The 18,580-nt window shown below is 32.3% G+C and overlaps 1 protein-coding gene across 1 annotated transcript in view; it reads right to left on the bottom strand.

Annotated features, from left to right (window-relative positions):
- Window positions 1–18,580, bottom strand: part of AGPS (alkylglycerone phosphate synthase) — a 139,450-nt gene that overhangs the window by 57,421 nt on the left and 63,449 nt on the right. Inside the window, exons 8-9 of the mRNA XM_012650692.1 lie at window positions 8,495–8,507; window positions 7,889–8,061 (exon numbers count right to left, since the gene is read on the bottom strand). Of these exons, the coding sequence (XP_012506146.1) occupies window positions 7,889–8,061; window positions 8,495–8,507 (186 nt within the window). The remainder of the gene's footprint in view (window positions 1–7,888; window positions 8,062–8,494; window positions 8,508–18,580) is intronic.

Raw genomic sequence — 18,580 nt, 5'->3', positions numbered from 1 at the left:
TAAAAGCTGCAAGAAAAGAAAACTGAGAGAAACAGATATTCATATTAATTTTACGATGACAAAATACTATAAACACTAACAAGGTTTGAGTTACCTACAATTTTTCCATAGAATTAAAGTGAGTTGAGCTAAACCCCACATGGGATTTTTATTTTCTATACAAAGTTTTAACATGGCTAAACTTCTACCAAGAAGTTGCTTTCAAATGACAAAATTTTGACAAATGCCATAAACTTTTTAGACATTTATCTTCTGAGTAATAACATTTATCAATAAAATTTGTATTACAACAAATTTCTGAGACTCACTCAAAAGAATAAAATTTAATACACACCTTAACTGTGCATTATAACATTTTGGCTACTATTTGCTTTTTAAGTGAACAAAGATTTAATTTTTATAAAAACACAGTATACATTTTATTTCACCCAATAAAATAACTAGATATTCTATTCTGAAGACAATTTATTTATCTTTGATACTAAAGATGAGATAATCTAAATTTAAAAAGTCACTGCCAAGTCTAAAGGAACAGTATTAGATAATTTTATATACAAGTTATAACAATAACCTATCACCTTACATTTTAAAGAATCCTGTGGTTTCCAAGTTGCTTTCGTAGTTCTTTAATATAAGAAACAACCTTGCCAGTGTAGCAGAACTGGTATTATCACCATTTTACAGATGAGAACACAAGAATCAGAGAGGTTGAAAGACTTGCCCAAGGTCAGGTAACTTTAAAAGTAAAGGTAGAAGACCAACATATCCTGACTGTTAGATAAGCGCTATTCCAAGTACACCACACAGCATCTCCCCCAAATTAAAACATACACACGTGCAGCTTTAAAGTCATATTTGAAATAAAAATTACATTAAAACTATTTTACTTGCTACTTCTGGTGTTATTAAATGTATAGTAGCTAAAAATAAAAAATTTACAACCTGAGTAATTTCAAATCTTGGTATAAAGGTATCTTTGTAGTTGGGTTAATGCTTCTAAAAACATTGCCAGTTTCCAAAATACTAAAGGAAAATCACTTTTCTTCACATTTACAAATCTGGAATGTTTTTAACAAAATGGGCACATTGACTTCTAATAAAATATACAAAGCCTGATTAGACCAAATTTCCTTCTGTCATAAAATAAACAGAATATCCATATAACATACATATTTATATGTTTTGGCTTAAACACACCGGTAAAATATGAAAGAATTCAGAGCCATTCTATCATTAAAAAAAAAAAAATTAAGTTCCTACCAACAACTAGTAAATTTCACCTCCTACTGCCCATCACATTGTACTTCACCTTTATCAATGGCAGGTGTTTTTAATGAAAATGATCAACATAAATACACATATATCAGAAAATGGGAATAGTAAATTTAGAACAGTAAGTTTCTATTGGTGTTTAATCTCTAAAACAATTAAAATAAACTATGTGGGCCTTGATTAAATCTTGGTTTGCAAACACTATCCATAAAATATATTTTTGGGACAACTGGGATAATCTGATCACAGAATGAGTATTAGACAGCATTAAGAAATTACTGCTGATTTTCTTAGACATGATAAAGGTATTGTGGTTATAAAGAAGAACACCATTCTTCACCTATTTTTAGGAGATGTTGCTGAAGTATTTAGAGGTCAGGTGTCATGATGTCTACAACCTAATTTCAAATGGTACAGAAGACATATACACATAAAACAAATAGAGCAAAAAGTTAATAATTGTTGAATATACAAAGTGGATATACAGGTGATCACTGTACTAGTCTTTCAAATTCTCTGTATGCTTAAAATTTTCAAACTGAAAAGCTGGGAAAATAGGTAAGAAAGCTTCAAAGCAATTGCTACATCATATAGCAACTAATGTTCAATTACATTGAATGTGATTTTTAACTTGACAGCTGAGTCACATAAACTAGTTAATCCACTATTTCTATTTATATTAAGGAGGCATAGTAAATGGTAACAGACAAATACTATTCAAAAACAATAAGAAGCTAAAGAAAGTTTACTGTATTTTAGATATTAACTTAGTTTTTAACACTTTTTGAAATTATCATATTCAAACCAACAGCTTTAAAGTTTCATATTTCAGTAGTGCCAGATTTTTTAAAAGTCAGTAAATAGAGTTTTTCGTTATCATAAATTCTCATAAATAAAGCACTCAAAAATAGCATCTAGATTGGGTTTATCATCTCCTGGCAAGTGATTTGTAAGTCACTGTACATCACTCTAAACATAGAAAGCAAAAAAAGTTTCTAAGAGTTTGAAATAACTAAAAATTATCACTATAACTAATTAAAAAGAAGGTGCTTATATAAGCAAAAGATCAAAATAATGTTACTATTCATAAAAACAACATTCAATCTGAGTCACTACTAAGATTAGGTTTTATTTCCATTGCTTTAAAACTAATTTAGTATGTTTAAAAAAACTCAAAAGATTGTCTTTAAAAGTTAGAGACATCACACATTCTGAGAATTTGAGCTCTAAATTCATTCCCATGTTATTCAATTATGCTGGGCTGAGAGTATTCCATAGACTTAAAAGGGGGTTGGGGAAGAGGTCCTTGAGTTAAAGTGACCCCTGCTGGTAGGTGATCAGAATTAACCTGAGAGGGAATATTTTTAACAGTTTTACTTTTAAAGGAATTTGAGAACACTCAAACAGAAATTGCTTACTAAAACTCGAGTTAATGAAATTGTTGATTTCTTTCCTCTTATGATAAATGTACCTTTATTAGAGTCTCTCATTTCATTTGACTTATATATTTTATACTTAACAGTCTGGAAAGTTATGAGAAACTTACTAATAAAGAAATATCAATACCTTTTTTTTACTTGAACAATGAAGAATTAAATAACCAAAAGGACCTCACGACATGGGTATAAGATTAACTAAGTCAAATTGCTGGCAATTTCTTCCCTTTAGGGCTGTTACAACCAGGAATTTACTTGATATATAACCTGAAAAGTAAAAACTAATCACTCTCATTAGTCTTATTTACTTTGTAATCTCTGCACTAACTTAAAAAGAGATTTCTCAATCCAACTATTTTACACACACACACATACAAATAGCCCCCATAAGAAACACATCAAAAGATTTCTACAAAACTGGTTTTTTAGAACTAAGTCATTGTCACAGAGAAAATCAGATATTATACTTCAGATGAGACATTATTTGAGAAGGTGTCTTTTAACTGACTAGTTACTAGCAAAAGAAATTCAAATTAATGTATATTTCAAATGTCTGCAGGATTTCTACTGCCTTACTTCCTAAGGATAAACTATAAAAGTGTAAGCACTAAATGGTAGTCCTGTATCTCTGGTACCATTGCTAAGGAATGAATCATCTTTGAATTGAAAAGGGTTGTTTCTTGGTAAATCAAACTTTCTGCATAGACTCTAGAACAGCCCAAATTCCTGAGCCTTACAAACTATACTGGAGATAGCTACTAATCTTCTCATTGTATCAGAAGCAAACACAAAAATTTAAGCACAGAGAATTTATCATAACATGTAATATCCTTAGTAATTACTGGAAGTCAGAAGTTAGGAACCACATCTAACTTGCATACTATCCATTGCATTATTTTAGCTATAAAGTTAAGTGTGCATTTCCTCACATAAAAGGCACACAATAAAATACTGGCTTACAGCTAGGAGTTTATATGGTAAATAACAATAACTTCTTTATTTTAACAAGACAAGTATTGCTTGGTTTTAAAGAATAAAATAGTATGTATTACAGAGTGAATATTTCCCTCCATTTATATTAAGGGTAAGGTCAAAAGTTTATACATACAATCTCCTAATTTTACATTTTTTTCAGTTTAGTAAAGGTAAAATAAATTGTTCTGAGTAGCTTCTGGTATAGAGCATGTCTTAACTGTCCTCATTTTTCTGGATCGCAATTAACCAAACATTTGACTAGGGTTATTCTCTTTGCTTCAGAGAAAGGAAATTATGAGACCAAAAAAAGGTGATTTAAAATGACAATACCATTTTCTACAGGTGACAAATATTCCCAAGCATTACTGTTGAATATAAAGAAGTTTTTAAGTGTTTATAAGGTAAGTGCTAATTCCTTTCAATTTATTTGAACCCTTCCAGGATAAATTAAGTTTAAAACAGAACGATTCCTGAACTATTTCTTCCCAAATTATGATCTAAAATCACACACACACACACACACACACACACACACACACACACACCCCTTACCAACTTAAAATTGTTTAAAATAAAAGCAATGGAAGGTAGAAAAGGCCATTCTTTGTCAAAAAGTAGTGAGAAAAGGCTGCCTTTTTTTTTTTTTTTTTTTTTTTGAGACAGAGTCTCACTGTGTTGCCTGGGCTAGAGTGAGTGCCGTGGTGTCAGCCTAGCTTACAGCAACCTCGAACACCTGGGCTCAAGTGATCCTCCTGCCTCAGCCTCCCGAGTAGCTGGGACTACAGGCATGTGGCACCATGCCTGGCTAATTTTTTCTATATATTTTAGAGGACGGGGTCTTGCTCTGGCTCAGGCTGGTTTCGAACTCCTGAGCTCAAACAATCCGCCCGCCGCCTCGGCCTTCCAGAGAGCTAGGATTACAGGCGTGAGCCACCGCACCCGGCCAAGGCTGCCTTTTAATCTATAATTCTAAAAACCTAGTTCTGAGAAGCTAGGTTTTACTTACTGAGAAGACAGTTTTCAGAGAAATGAGTATAATCCATCCCAAACATAGTCAATTTTTCCTCTTATTGCAATAAATACTCCTCTAACAATATTATAAAGCAAAACTCCTAAGTTTTTATTGAAAACAAAAAAAATCCAAACTTTGTAAATTGCTTTTGAGCTTGTTTCAATACTAAGTTTTCCTTTTAAACCTTGTAAAAACACCATTGTTATTTCCAAACAAATAAAAGAGAATAAAATGTTATGTTTGACACTGATATTCTGATTTAAAAATATTAATTTTCCCCTCTTGAGAGGCTACCAGTAGGAAATTTATTTTCTGAGAGAGTCTTAAAATCACTTACCCATCTACTGAGTAAAGTTGAAGATTACTCTGGACTGTCACTTATGAGAAAGAATCACATAAATCTACTAAATCTTCCTTTCTAGCTCCTCACAGGCAATGAAGTATTGATAGGGGACAATTCCTCACATGGACAAAGATCAGCTGAAAAACCCTAGCAGAATCCTGCTGCTGCCAGTATAAGTTTGCTTAATTTATTTCCTTCAGTAAGAATAGCAATGAAAGAAGACACAGAGCCCACTTTGCTATTTGTGAACAGTCAAATATGCTCCTTTCCAAAAGATACTCATCCAAAATACTGTTTCTCATTTCAAAATCAACTTAAGTCTGAAAATATTACCAAAAAAAAAAAAAAAAGGAAGTGCTATGAATTGACAGTGAAGAATTACAAGCAGCCAGCTCATTATTCAATCAAGAATTTGGCACAATCATAAACCACGTACCTTCTATTTTAATGGATCTTAATTCTCCTCCTATCAGCTGAAATTCCAAATCCCAAATTGAACAATGACTAGTGCCAAAACCAGATAATTTTTTCCATTTTTTTTTTGCCAGGGCAATACTGTTACAAAGGAGGGCAGCAAATACTTTTACCACTGTTGACATATGAGATTTGTACATTCTGTAAACTAATATGCAAATATTCCTAAACCATTATAAATCCTTTTATACATTTCCAGGTAGGGTAAACATTAATGTCTCTCTACACGTACATTATCATAGAAGTAAAATACGGAGGTTCCCAAAACAATGTAATATCTCCAAATCCCAGTAACTACTCTTAGCAATTGCAATTATAAGAGCAATTACAAGAGCAATACTTGAGAATAATATATTATCTAACTGGACTTTTTAATTAGTTTTGAGTAAGGCAAGCTTTCTGGTCCACAGTATTTATGTCTCTAAAAACTGTCCATTACTAAGTACACAGAACCAAACTGTCCTAACTATAGACTTGAAAGGAGCTTTCTTTTTGACCTCATTTTTAACCATACAGTGGTACTTTCTATCAATCATTACCATTATTTACTCCAAGATATATATCCAATATAGTTCTGTATAGTGAATTTAGATTATGTTCATTAAGTAAACATTCTTAGAAATTTTTTAAATGACTACAAGGGCAATTTTACAGATGTAGGCAAGGATGAAGGTAAATTCCATTCCCTGATTTTCAATAGCACAGGTAGCTTTTCTCTGTCACTTTCCCTCAGGGACATATCAAATTATAACAAAAACAGGTCAGATTGTACCAATTATTTATGTTTAAATCCAACATTTACATTCTAATGAAATTATAAAATAAGGATTTTGATACAATTGTATATTACTTCTCATTAATGAAACCTAAGATAGATTTACATGTGAGTATTTGAGATGTGGAAAAGTAGACGGAGCACTCAGGAAAACATAAACTACACACACCTCTACTCCAAAGATAATAAAACAACACTTCTTAATGAGTCCACTAAATCTGTGTTCTACAAAGAAGAGATATTATGAAGGGGTAGAGTTGGCCAACATGGACTGAATATGACCTCATTAAGATCGTTTGTTGAAAAAAATAAATTCAAATTACTTTTATAACTTCCATAATTTTTCCAAAAATCTAATTTGGTATTGACATTTATTTTGTCATAAAATTGGAGGCAATAAATGGTTAATTAGAAATATGTCATTCAAAACTAAAGAGAGATGATATGAACCATATATCTTTAATAAAGTTTTCTTGAGGGGGATAGTTAAGCTTGACAAAGATAGAAGAAAAATAAAAGTATTTAACACAAAGTATAAATTACAATTCGAGTGAAAACACTTGAATTAAAAAAAACTCATTAAAAAAGATCTGAAATTAATAAGAAAATATAATCTATTTATGGAAATATTTGTTTTTATTTTATTTTTAAATTGGTGACCTTCTGGTTATTTTCTTAAAAATAAAAAAGCCTCACTTCCCATTCTTCTAGGTATTAACTCACATGCAAAACCATAGGCTCTGCAAACAGTTCAATTATTTCTTAATGCCTGGGTTATCTTAATTTGAAGGTACTTTCCTCTGCCTTTGAGTGACAGAAGGTTTTAGAAATAAGTATTAGAATACACTTGAACTTTACTGCTCAGTGTTCAGACATTATTTTAGTATAACAAATATTATTTACTCCAAAAACTTATCTCCAATCCTCCTGCTTTAAATATTATTGCCATCTCGTCATTTTAGCAACCATGGCATAATACTGTATACTCTAGCTCCCTAACCATAACATAATACTCCTAAAGTTCTAGCGAATTAGGAGCTCTTATGTAAGGACTTCAACTGCTAATATTCACTTCTACTTTAACAATACCAAAGTAACTTGCCACAAGTCCAAGAATGTTCATTCCAGGACCATACTTCTTTTTAAATTCTCTCCCTACCCAGGAGTAGACAGACAATCAAGACTGTAACTGATATTCAGTCATTACTTTTAATTTCAGTAAATGCCTTACTTTAAGATAGATTATATATTGCTTAAATTAATCATAAAATCTTACCCCCAAATAACTTAAGAAACATAACATTTGATAAAAGGCAGTTATTTGAAGCCATCAATTGAAGAACATCTCTTACCTTGGCTTAAAATCATACAGCCCTCTTTAGACCAAGAAACAGGTGTGACAGCAATATAATTAGTAAAAGAAATAGCAACTGCACTTAAAGGGATGACTTTACAATACTACTTTCTCATGTAGAACTGGGTAAAAACCACAAATGTAACACAATTAAATATGAAGATTATTTGTAACACATCACAATCAATTATGCAGAATTTTAAAAATATAAAAATATATATCTTCTTTTTATTTTTATTTTTTTTACCTGTTTTGCAATTTCTCTTAAACAGGCTACTCCTTGTTCAAAATTAGGGAAAGCTACCGAGCCATACTTTTGGTATTCAGGGACTGGTCTGATTTTTATTGTAGCTTCTGTTATTACACCAAGAGTTCCTGAAAGAGAAGGGGGAATAATCCAATATATCACATGACAATTTTCTAAATCATATTTAGATCTATTTAATCTATTTATTCTATTAATTCATTCTACTATTCATATTTAAATTTATTTAATCTATTCTATCTGAGAAATAATGGCTACTCAAGTCTTTTTAGGAAAATGATTAAGCAAATTTTATAATTGCCAAAGAAAAGTCTTTGGAATCTACTTTTCTTAGTTATGTATAAATATTTAAAAATATTTTAAGTAACTTTTCTCCAAGGTTACTTTTAAATGGTTTTTAAAGTATTACAACTTATTAAAAAAAAAAGAATTTGAAAAACAACAGGTTTTTATATCTCATATATATTCATACAGAAGCTTATTTTGATATTTGTGCCTACTTTTACTTTCAAAACAATTTATTGGGCAAAAAGAACCTAACCCTCAATGAGAACTTAAGATGACTGAAGAAATTTGAGGAAATAATACCTTGCCTCTTTTCCTAAGAATTAATAAAAGACAAGGACATTACTGAGATGCCCTTATAAGAAACAAACAAATAGAGATAAAATGGTTATCATAGATATCTAGCACAAGAGCACGACAAATAAAACAAACTTTTTTTTCTTTACTATAATGGGGAGTAGGAGACTAATCAGGGAGGAAAAAGATAAGTTAAATATAACCACAGGCCTAAATATCTATGCTAAAATATTTGAAGGGACATGGTTAAAAACGATTATATTCACAAAGCCAAACTTTTCAAATCAGTGGTTTCTGACATACAAATGGTAGAAATTAATAACACTATTAGTAAATTTTCTGAGAATCATTAAAAAACAGTAAAGAAAGGGAGAAATCTTTAAAATTGGAGAACTTAATTACAACACAAGAAATAAAAGGTATCACAAAATGTAAAGCTTCCAATAAGTTTATAATACAATTAACTTGGCAATATATAGTATGGGATTAAAATCTTCTATGAGTCCATGAAAAGTAAGTTACACTACATTAGATCACAACATATTCAATATATATACATATGATTTCCTGAGATTACAAAATATGACCCTCTTATGACTTGTATGATCACAAAAGCTCTGCAAGTTTAGCCTAATAAATATTTTAATATAAAAATAGATATGTCTTGTAAAATTCACAAGATGACAAAAGTGACTAAACTTTCTCTTTTAGCATCTTTACTGAGATATATTTATGCACAATAAAATTCACCCATTTAAAGTACAAAATACAATGGTTTTTAGTGTTGTTTACAGATATGTGCAACCATCATAACAATCTAAGTTTAGAACATTTTTATCACACCCAAAAAAGAAACCCATAATCACAAAAGTCATTCTCCATTTCCAACCCCCCACCCTAGCACTAGGCAACCACAAAGCTATGTTCTGTCTATACAGATTTGCCTATTCTGGACATTTGGTATAAAATGAATCTCACAATATGTAGCCTGTGACTGCGTTCTTTCACTTACTATAATGTTTTCAAGGTTCATCCATGTTGTAGCAAGTATTAATATTTCATTCTTATTTAATTGCTGAATATTCCATTGTAAAGTATACCTCATTTTGTTTATCTGTTCATCAGTTGATGGACATTTGGCATTCTACTTTTTGGCTACTATGAATGCTGCTGCTATGAATATATATGAGCAAGTTTTTATGTGGACATGTTTTCCTTTCTCTTGGATAAATACCTAAAGACTTTCTTAGTTTCACAAAAATGTTCGATCCTATTCTATATAACATTCAGTCTCCAGCTACCTCTTCACAAGGCTAAGTTTCAGGCAAGTGCAGTTGAGAGGTAGGGCTCACTTCTTGTTCCCAGCCTCAAATGATGGGACAAATGCATGTCATTAAAGATTATCAATAAATAGAGAGAAATTATTAAAAAGAACCAAATGGAAATTCTGGAGTTGAAAAGTACAATAACGGAAATGAAAAATTCACTAGAGGGGCTCAACAACAGATGTGATCTGGCAGAATTAAAAATAGCGAACTTGAAGATAGACTGACAAAAATTATGCGATATGAAGAACAGAGAGAAAAATGAATGAAGAAAAATGAATGGTGCCTCCTAGAAATGTAGGAAACCATTAAGCACACCAATTTATGTATCATGGGAGTGCCAAAAGCAGAGGAAAGAATGAAGTGGAAAAAATTTTTCAAAGAAAGACTGGCTGAAAACTTCCTAAATTTATTAAAAAACACTAACCTCTACATCATGAGAGCTCAACAAATTCCAACTAGTATCAACACAAAGATATCCATAAATAGGCACATAACAGTAAAAATGCTAATGTCAAGCAAGAGAAAACTGACTTGTCAATTACAAGGGAAAACTTATAAAGTTAACAGCTGACTTACCAGCAAAAACAATGGAAGCCAGAAAGTGGTGAAATAATATATCAATACTTAAAGTGCTCAAGAAAAAAAGAAAAAAAAACTGTCAACTAAGAATCTTACACCCAAGAAAGCTATCTTTCAAACATGAAGACAAAAATAAAGATATTCCCAGATACACAAAAGCTGGGAGGACTTTGTGGCTGGAAGACCAGGTTTACAATGCTAAAGGAAGTTCTTCATTTCAAAAGCAGGTGACCCCAGACAGAAATTCAAATTAACACACACAAATAAAGAGCACTTTTGTGTCTTCTTTTATGTAATTACAAAAGATAGTATAAATGTATATTTCCTCTTCTTTTTTCTCATACCTGATTTATAAAGCAATGGCATAAAACAATAAGTACATAATGTATTTTTGGACCAATAACATATACAAATGTGATATATTCACCAGTAACAGCACAAAGGAGGTGAATAGAAGCAAAGCTCTATTGGGCTAACGATATGATTCCAGATGGTAATCTGAACCCACAGGAACAAATGAAGAGAACCAGAAGGGGCTTGGTTAGTACTTGGATAGGAACAACCAGAAGGGATAAATAACATGGTTAATACAACGAAAGCTCTAAGTCTAGACAGGTTGAGTAACCCTTATCTGAAATGCTTGGGACCAGAAATGTTCACATTTCAGATTTTTTCAAATTTTGGCACATCTGCATTATACTTACTGACTGAGCATCCCAAATCAAAAAATCCAAAATATGAAATGCTCCAATGAGCATTTCCTTTGAGCATCTTGTCAGTGCTCAAAAAGTTTTTGAATTTTGGAGTATTCTGGATTTTCAAATTTGGGATGCTGAACCTGTACTTGGTCTCTTTTCTTCTCTTAGCTTCTTTAAAAGTCATACAATTATATAAAGTAATAATTGTAGTAACATATTATTGTGTTTGTATCATTTGTAGAGGTAATGTGAATAACGATACCACATTAAAAGGGGGAAAAGGAACAGAACTATATAGGAATAACATTTCTACATTCTCACAGGAAATAAATCAGTATAAATCTGAAGCTGATTCTCATTAGGTAAGATGTGCATGTTAAGCCCTAGAGCAACCACTAAAAAGACCCTGAAAAACATATACTGAAAAGATCATTAAGGAAATTAAAATGCTACATTAGAAAATATTCACTTAACGCAAAAGAAAGCAGTAATGGAGAACTACGGGAACAAAAAGAAGAAAGACCCATAGAGTGGGAAGAAATGGCAGATATAAATCCAACCATAGCAATAATAACATTAAATATGAATGGATTAAACAACCAAATGAAAAACAGAGATAGTGAGACCGGATTTTTTTAAAAGAAAAATCTTTTCTTTGAGAAATCCAACTATATGCTGTCTACAGGAGACACACTTTAAATTCAGAGATACAACTAGACTGAAAGTTAGAAAAGGATACATCATACAAACAGCAACCACAATAAAGCTGGAATGACTATATACTGACATCAGACAAAACAGACTTTAAACAAAACCGTTACTAGATATAAGGAGGGACATTTTAAATTGATAAACCATTAGGAAGATATAATGACAATTATAAACAAATATGCACCTAATACAGGACACAAAAATGTAAGCAGGAAACACTGACAGCAATGAAGGGAGAAATAGATAATTTAACAATAACAGTTGCAGACATCAATACCTCACTTTCAATCACAGACATAAAAACTAGGCGTAAGACAAGGAAAGAGAAGAATTGTATAACACTATAAACCAATTAGACCTAAAAGACTAGAACACTCCACTGATCAACAGAATATATATTTCTAGTGCAATCTCCAGAATAGCCTTCATGCTAGCTAGGCCATAAAACGAACTTGAACACATTATAAAAGACTGAAATAATACAAAGTATGTTATCCAATCACAATGGAATGAAATAAGAAACCAGTAGAAAAGAAATTTGGAAAGCTTATAAATATGTGGAAATTAAACAACACACTCCTAAATACCAATGGGTCAAAGAAGAAATCAATGGGGAAATTAGGTAATAGTTTGAGAAGATGGAAAGGAGGACACAATACATCCATACTTGTAAGACACAGCTAAAGCAATATCTAGAGGGAAATTTATGACAGTAAATATCTGGTTTTTTTTAAATCTCAAATAACCTAACTTTCCACCTTAAGCTACTGGAAAAAAAGAGCAAATTAAATCTAAAGTAAGCAGAAGGAAGGAATTAATAGAGAGTAGAGGTGAAATTTATGAGATAAAGGATAGAAAAATAGGGAAAAACCAATGAAACCAAAAGGTGGTTCTCTGAAAAGATTAAGAAAATTAACAAACCTTTAGCTAAAGTGACGGAGAAAAGGAGAAAGAAGACTCAAATTATTAGAATCAGAAATGAGGCCGGGCGCGGTGGCTCACGCCTGTAATCCTAGCACTCTGGGAGGCCGAGGCAGGAGGATCGTTTGAGCTCAGGAGTTCGAGACTAGCCTGAGCAAGAGCGAGACCCCGTCTCTACTAAAAATAGAAAGAAATTGGCTGGACAACTAAAAATATACAGAAAAAATTAGCCGGGCATGGAGGCGCATGCCTGTAGTCCCAGCTACTCGGGAGGCTAAGGCAGAAGGATTGTTTGAGCCTGGGAGTTTGAGGTTGCTATGAGCTAGGCTGATGCCACGGCACTCTAGCCCGGGCAACCAGAGTGAGACTCTGTCTCACAAAAAAAAAAAAATTATTAGAATCAGAAATGAAATAGTGAATATTATTACTGATCTTACAAAAATAAAAAGAATTATAATGGAATACTATGAATAAATGTATAGTAATAAGTTACATAACTTAGATAAAATAGACAAATTCCTAGAAAGACACAAACTACTGAAACTGACTCAAGAAGACAATCTGAATTACTAATTCAAATTAGTAACTAGTAATCTAAAAATTACTCACAAAGAAAAGCCCAGGCCCAAATGATTTCACAGCTGAATCCTACCAAGCACTTAAAGAACTAATATCAATTCTTCACAAACTCTTTCAAAAAGTAGAAGAGGAGGAAACACTTCCCAATCCATTCTATGAGGCCAGTATTACATTATCCTAATACCACCAAAGAGATCACAAGAAAATGACAGATCAGTATCTCTTATGAATATGGACACAAAAATTCTAAACAAAATACTATTAAACCAAATCCAGCAATATATAAAAAATAACTATATACCATAACCAAGCAGGGTTTGTCCCTGGAATGAAAGGGTAGTTTAACATCCAAAATTCAATTAAATGTAATACAACATATCAGTAGAATGAAAAACAAAAATGACATGAACAACTCAATAGATGGAGAAAAAGCATTTGACAAATCCAACATCCATTATGATCAAAACACTCAATACATTAGGAATAGAAGGGAACTTCTTCAAACTAAAAAGGCCATCTATGAAAAAAACCCATTTAACATACTTAACGGGGAAAGACTGGATGCTTTTCCCCTAAGATCAGGAACAAGACAAAGATTTCTGCTCTTATCACACTTCTGTTCAACTTTACACTGAAAGTATAGAGAAGTAAAACTATCTCTACAGATGACGTGATTTTGCATATAGAAAATGCTAATGAATCCACTAACAAACTAGTAGAATTTAAAAAGTAGTAAGGTTGCAGAATACAGGATTCATGTACAAAAATCAATTGTATTTGTATATACTTTCAATGAACAATCAAAAAGAAAATTAAGAAAACAATTCCATTTACAATAGTATCAAAAAGAATGAAATAGGAATAACTCTGACCAAGAAGTACTAAACTTACACCCTGAAAACTACAAAACATTGTTGAAAAAAATTAAAGCTCTAAATAATTGGAAATACATCCCATACTCATGGATCGGAAGACTCAACATTGCTAAGATGGCAATGCTAACCAAATTGATCTAACTGGCCTACAGATTCAACACAGTCTCTATTAGAATCCAAGCTGGGCTCACTGTAGAAATTGATGAACTAATTTCATAATTCTTATGAAATTGTAAAGTACCAAAAACGGCCAAAACAATATCAAAAAAGAACAACTGGCCAGGCACAGTGGCTCAGGTCTGTAATTCCAGCACTTTGGAAGGATGAGGCAGGAGGATCGCTTGAGCTCGGGAGTTTGAGACCAGCTTTGGCAAGACAGCAAGACTCTGTCTCTACAGATAATTAAAAAAAAAAAAAAAAAAATCAGCCGGGCGTGGTGGTACGCACCTGTATTCCCAGCTACTTGGGAGGCTGAGGCAGGAGAACTGCTTGAGACCAGGAGTTTGAGGACGCAGTGAGCTATGATTGTACCACTCATTGCACTCCAGCCTGGGCAACAGAGCAAGACCCAGTCTCTTAAAAGAAGAACAACAAAGAAGAAGGACTCGCACTTTTTTATTTATTTCAAAATCTGCTAAAAAATAACTGTAATCAAGTCAATATGGTACTGGCATAAGGACAGACATATAGATCAATGCAAAAGAACTGAGAATCTGGATATAAACCCATACTGACTTTTGATAAGGGTGCCAGGATCAGTGAATGGGGAAAAATATTTCAAAAATGATACTGGGACAAATGGATAGCTACATACAAAAGAATGAATTTGGGCCCTTACCTCATACCATATACAAAAATTAACTAAAAATAGATCAAAGACCTAAATATAAGAGCTAAAACTATTACATAAAACTCGAGAAGAAGCCATAGGGGTAAATCTTCATGACCTTGGATCTGGCATTAGACATGACAACAAAAGCATGAGTAATTAAAGAAAAAAAATAGATTAATTTGACTTCACCAAAAATTTCTATGCTTCAAAGGACATGAGCAAGAAACCTACAGAATGGAAGAAAATATTTGCAAATCATTTATCTGAATCTTGCATCTAGAATAAAGAACTCTTACAATTCACTCTCATAATAGACAAATAACCAAATTTTTAAAATGGGCAAAGAATCTGAGTAGGCATTCCTTCAAGGAAATATACAAATGGCCAATAAACACATGAAAAGATTAGTCATTTCTTATCACCATGATTAGTCATTAAGAAAAGGCAAAACAAAATCACAATGAGATCCCATTTCATCCCTATTAATGATGGCTACTATTAAAAAACAAACAAACAAACAAACAAAAAACCCCCCAAAAACCAGAAAGAAGTGTTGGCAAGGATGTGGAGAAACTGGACTCCTCATACATTGCTGTGGGAATGTAAGATGGTACAGCCATGCTGGAAAAGTCTGGCTGTTCCTCAAACAATGAAACATAGGGTTATTACCTATGTGACCAGCAATTCCACCTAGGTATAAACCTCCCCAAAATGAGAACATATGTCCACACAAAAAGTTGTACAGGAATGTTTACTGCAGCATAATTCATAATAGCCAAAGGTGGAAACAACCCAAATGTCTATCAACTGATGAATGGAAAAACAAAATGTAGTATATCCTTGCAGTAGAAGATTATTCAGTCATAAAAAGGACTAAATGCTACAACAGTTGACTCTTCGAAACACAGTAAGTGAAAGAAGCCAGTCACAAAAGACTACATGGTATATCATTCCATTTCTGTTAATTTCCAGAATAGGAAATCTACAGACAGGAGATCAGTGGGTGCTTAGGGCTTGGTGGGCCAGAAGGGTGGGGAGAGGCTGGTCATAGCTAAAAAGTATAGGGTTTTTTTGAGGTGAACTTCTAAACATCTGTCAGAGAAGAGGCAAAAGGATGACAGCTGAATTATTAGGATTATGCTGTTTTCTCATCCACTAGCACAGAATTATCTGTCACATTTACTCTTTCTTAGCAAGACAAGTAATATCACTTTAGTTTTTAAAGTTGCTAATTTCCTTCCACTATAATGACATCATTACCAAGATTATTTGTAATTCTCTCTGCTCTTTTCAACATTTTTAGAAGTTCCTCATAGTCTTGGAATTAACATCTCATATTCAAAGTTGGTTCTACAAGTAAGTTCGAAATTTGTCAGGTATAAGCTCCTAAAGGCATGAATCACCTTTATTTACTCTGATCTGTCTGCAGACTACAGAAATGCTTAATAAATACTTGCTCGAACTCAAAAGTCACCAGACTGAAACTCATGTAAAAAGGTCAGTATAAACCCTGACTTCAAACAGGAAAATTTTTCTATTTAAAATTAAACACCTTATTGTAGAACAACTCATCAAAAAAACCCAAAAACTAAACTCTAAGTCCCAATCTTTTTGTGAAATACTTCCTAACTTCTAAGCCATTTGAAAATATTTCTTTGACTCGCAGCATTATAATCTAAATATAATCCAAAGAAAAAATTGAAAACCACTTAAATGCCAACCAATAGTGATCTTGTTAAATACATCAAGATGTATTCAATGAATGGGATATCATGTAGCTGTGAAAAAGAATAGACAAGCTCTAAATGTGGTAAGCAAAGAGTAATAAACTACCATTTGTGTTTTTAAAAATATATATATGGTTATACATAGCAAAAATGTCGACTCTGGCCAGAAAGGATACTTGTAAGACAGGGAAAGAAGGCGGATTTTTCCCTATACATTCTTGAGTAACTTTTGAATTTTGTATATGTTTCTACATATCTGAATTTTGTAAATGTACGTTATTACTTATCCAAAAAGTTTATTTTAAAATGTATATATCTTTACATTAGCAAACTTTCTTTAAAACTCTCATTCTACACCAAAATTCAAAGGTACTGGTAAGAAGGTACCATGTCTTAAATTTCTGTATACCCATATTACCTCATATAAATAGTGTAGTCACTTTAAAGGAGCAAAACCCACCGTAACACTATAAATGAGATTTTTAAAAATTAGCATAAAATGAGACACTGCATTATCACAAGGTTAATGAAATGAACAAGGTGAGTCTGTGCAACTAGCCAGCTAGGGATTCTGCATGGCCCCAAGGTGAGATCAAAATTCATCGAGGTCCCCAGTGTAATTTGACCGGGGCAGCTTCCATTCTGACTTATGTTTAAATTAAGTCAATCACAAACATATTCCAAATTCACTGTATCAAATGGCCCATTTCTGTAGAAGTTTAATGTATTTATTTATTGATTCTTTTGCTCTGGGAATATTATGTCAATGGAGTGATATAAAACTACTTAGATTAGTTATCATTTGATTTTATCACTTGATTATATGTACAATGCCAATATTTTATTTCCACTTTATATAACTGTTTACAAATAACTCCATGGCAATGTGATATCAGAAAGGCTTATATGTTATTTATTTTCTATTTTAAAAAAATAAGTTGTAATAAATTTAAGAATTTTCTATTTTGCAATTTTCAAATATAATGTTTGTTCTCAAGGAAAGTTGAAGGCTTCAAATGCTATTTGACATAAAATGCAAGTATTTGCTTGAAGCAAATAAAATCTTTCACAATTTGAAAACTGACTCTCAGGTGACTTCAGGATTAAGAAGAATGATAGGCATTTCATTTTGAATCTTCCCTCTTCCTCTACTTTCTCTATCCTCCCCCCAAAATATACAAATCAACAAGAAAAACAAAGCCACACAAGACCTACATCTTCCGTATTACTAGGAAACAAAAAATACTGCGACCTTCAAATTCCATCTAAGTAGAGATAAAAAGAAAAAATTTCAACAGACTTCCTACAGCATTCCAGCTGCCACAAGCTTATAAGGGTAGAAAATGAGTAAGAGGAGGCTTAAAAGACTACACAAGAAAGAGTAGAGGTAATAGAGGACTAGGAGGAAGCACAGCCAAAATCACTCCCAGAAAACAAAGGTGCAACAATAATGCCAAAATACTATAAAGGACTTAGTAATCCATGGTCCTGACTACGGGAAGGAGTTTGAAAATGGGAGGAATGAGAAATGACAGCCTTGGGGATAGACATATATATACACATATATACGTATATGTATATATGTATGTATGTATGGTACACCTAAGAGACAAGGCAGTAAAGATAAAGAATAAAATAAGAGATGGAAATTAAAGATCCTATAGAAATGAAAGAAAAACAAGACATGCCATCCCTTCCTCCACCAAAAACACCACCATTTATAAAATAAATGCACAGAAAGAGGGTAGAAGTGTCAGAAAAGAATACTCAAATTAGGAGTTCTTTTCAAGTAATAAATAGGACTAGAAAAAGGCAGACCAAGTCCATAAAAAAAAAAAAAAA

The sequence above is a fragment of the Propithecus coquereli genome, unplaced genomic scaffold (genome assembly GCF_000956105.1).
Source record: "Propithecus coquereli isolate 6110/MARCELLA unplaced genomic scaffold, Pcoq_1.0 Scaffold34, whole genome shotgun sequence".
Classification (NCBI taxonomy): Eukaryota; Metazoa; Chordata; class Mammalia; order Primates; family Indriidae; genus Propithecus; species Propithecus coquereli.
Note: the sequence above shows the minus strand (reverse complement) of the source record. Positions and strands in the feature narration are given on the sequence as shown.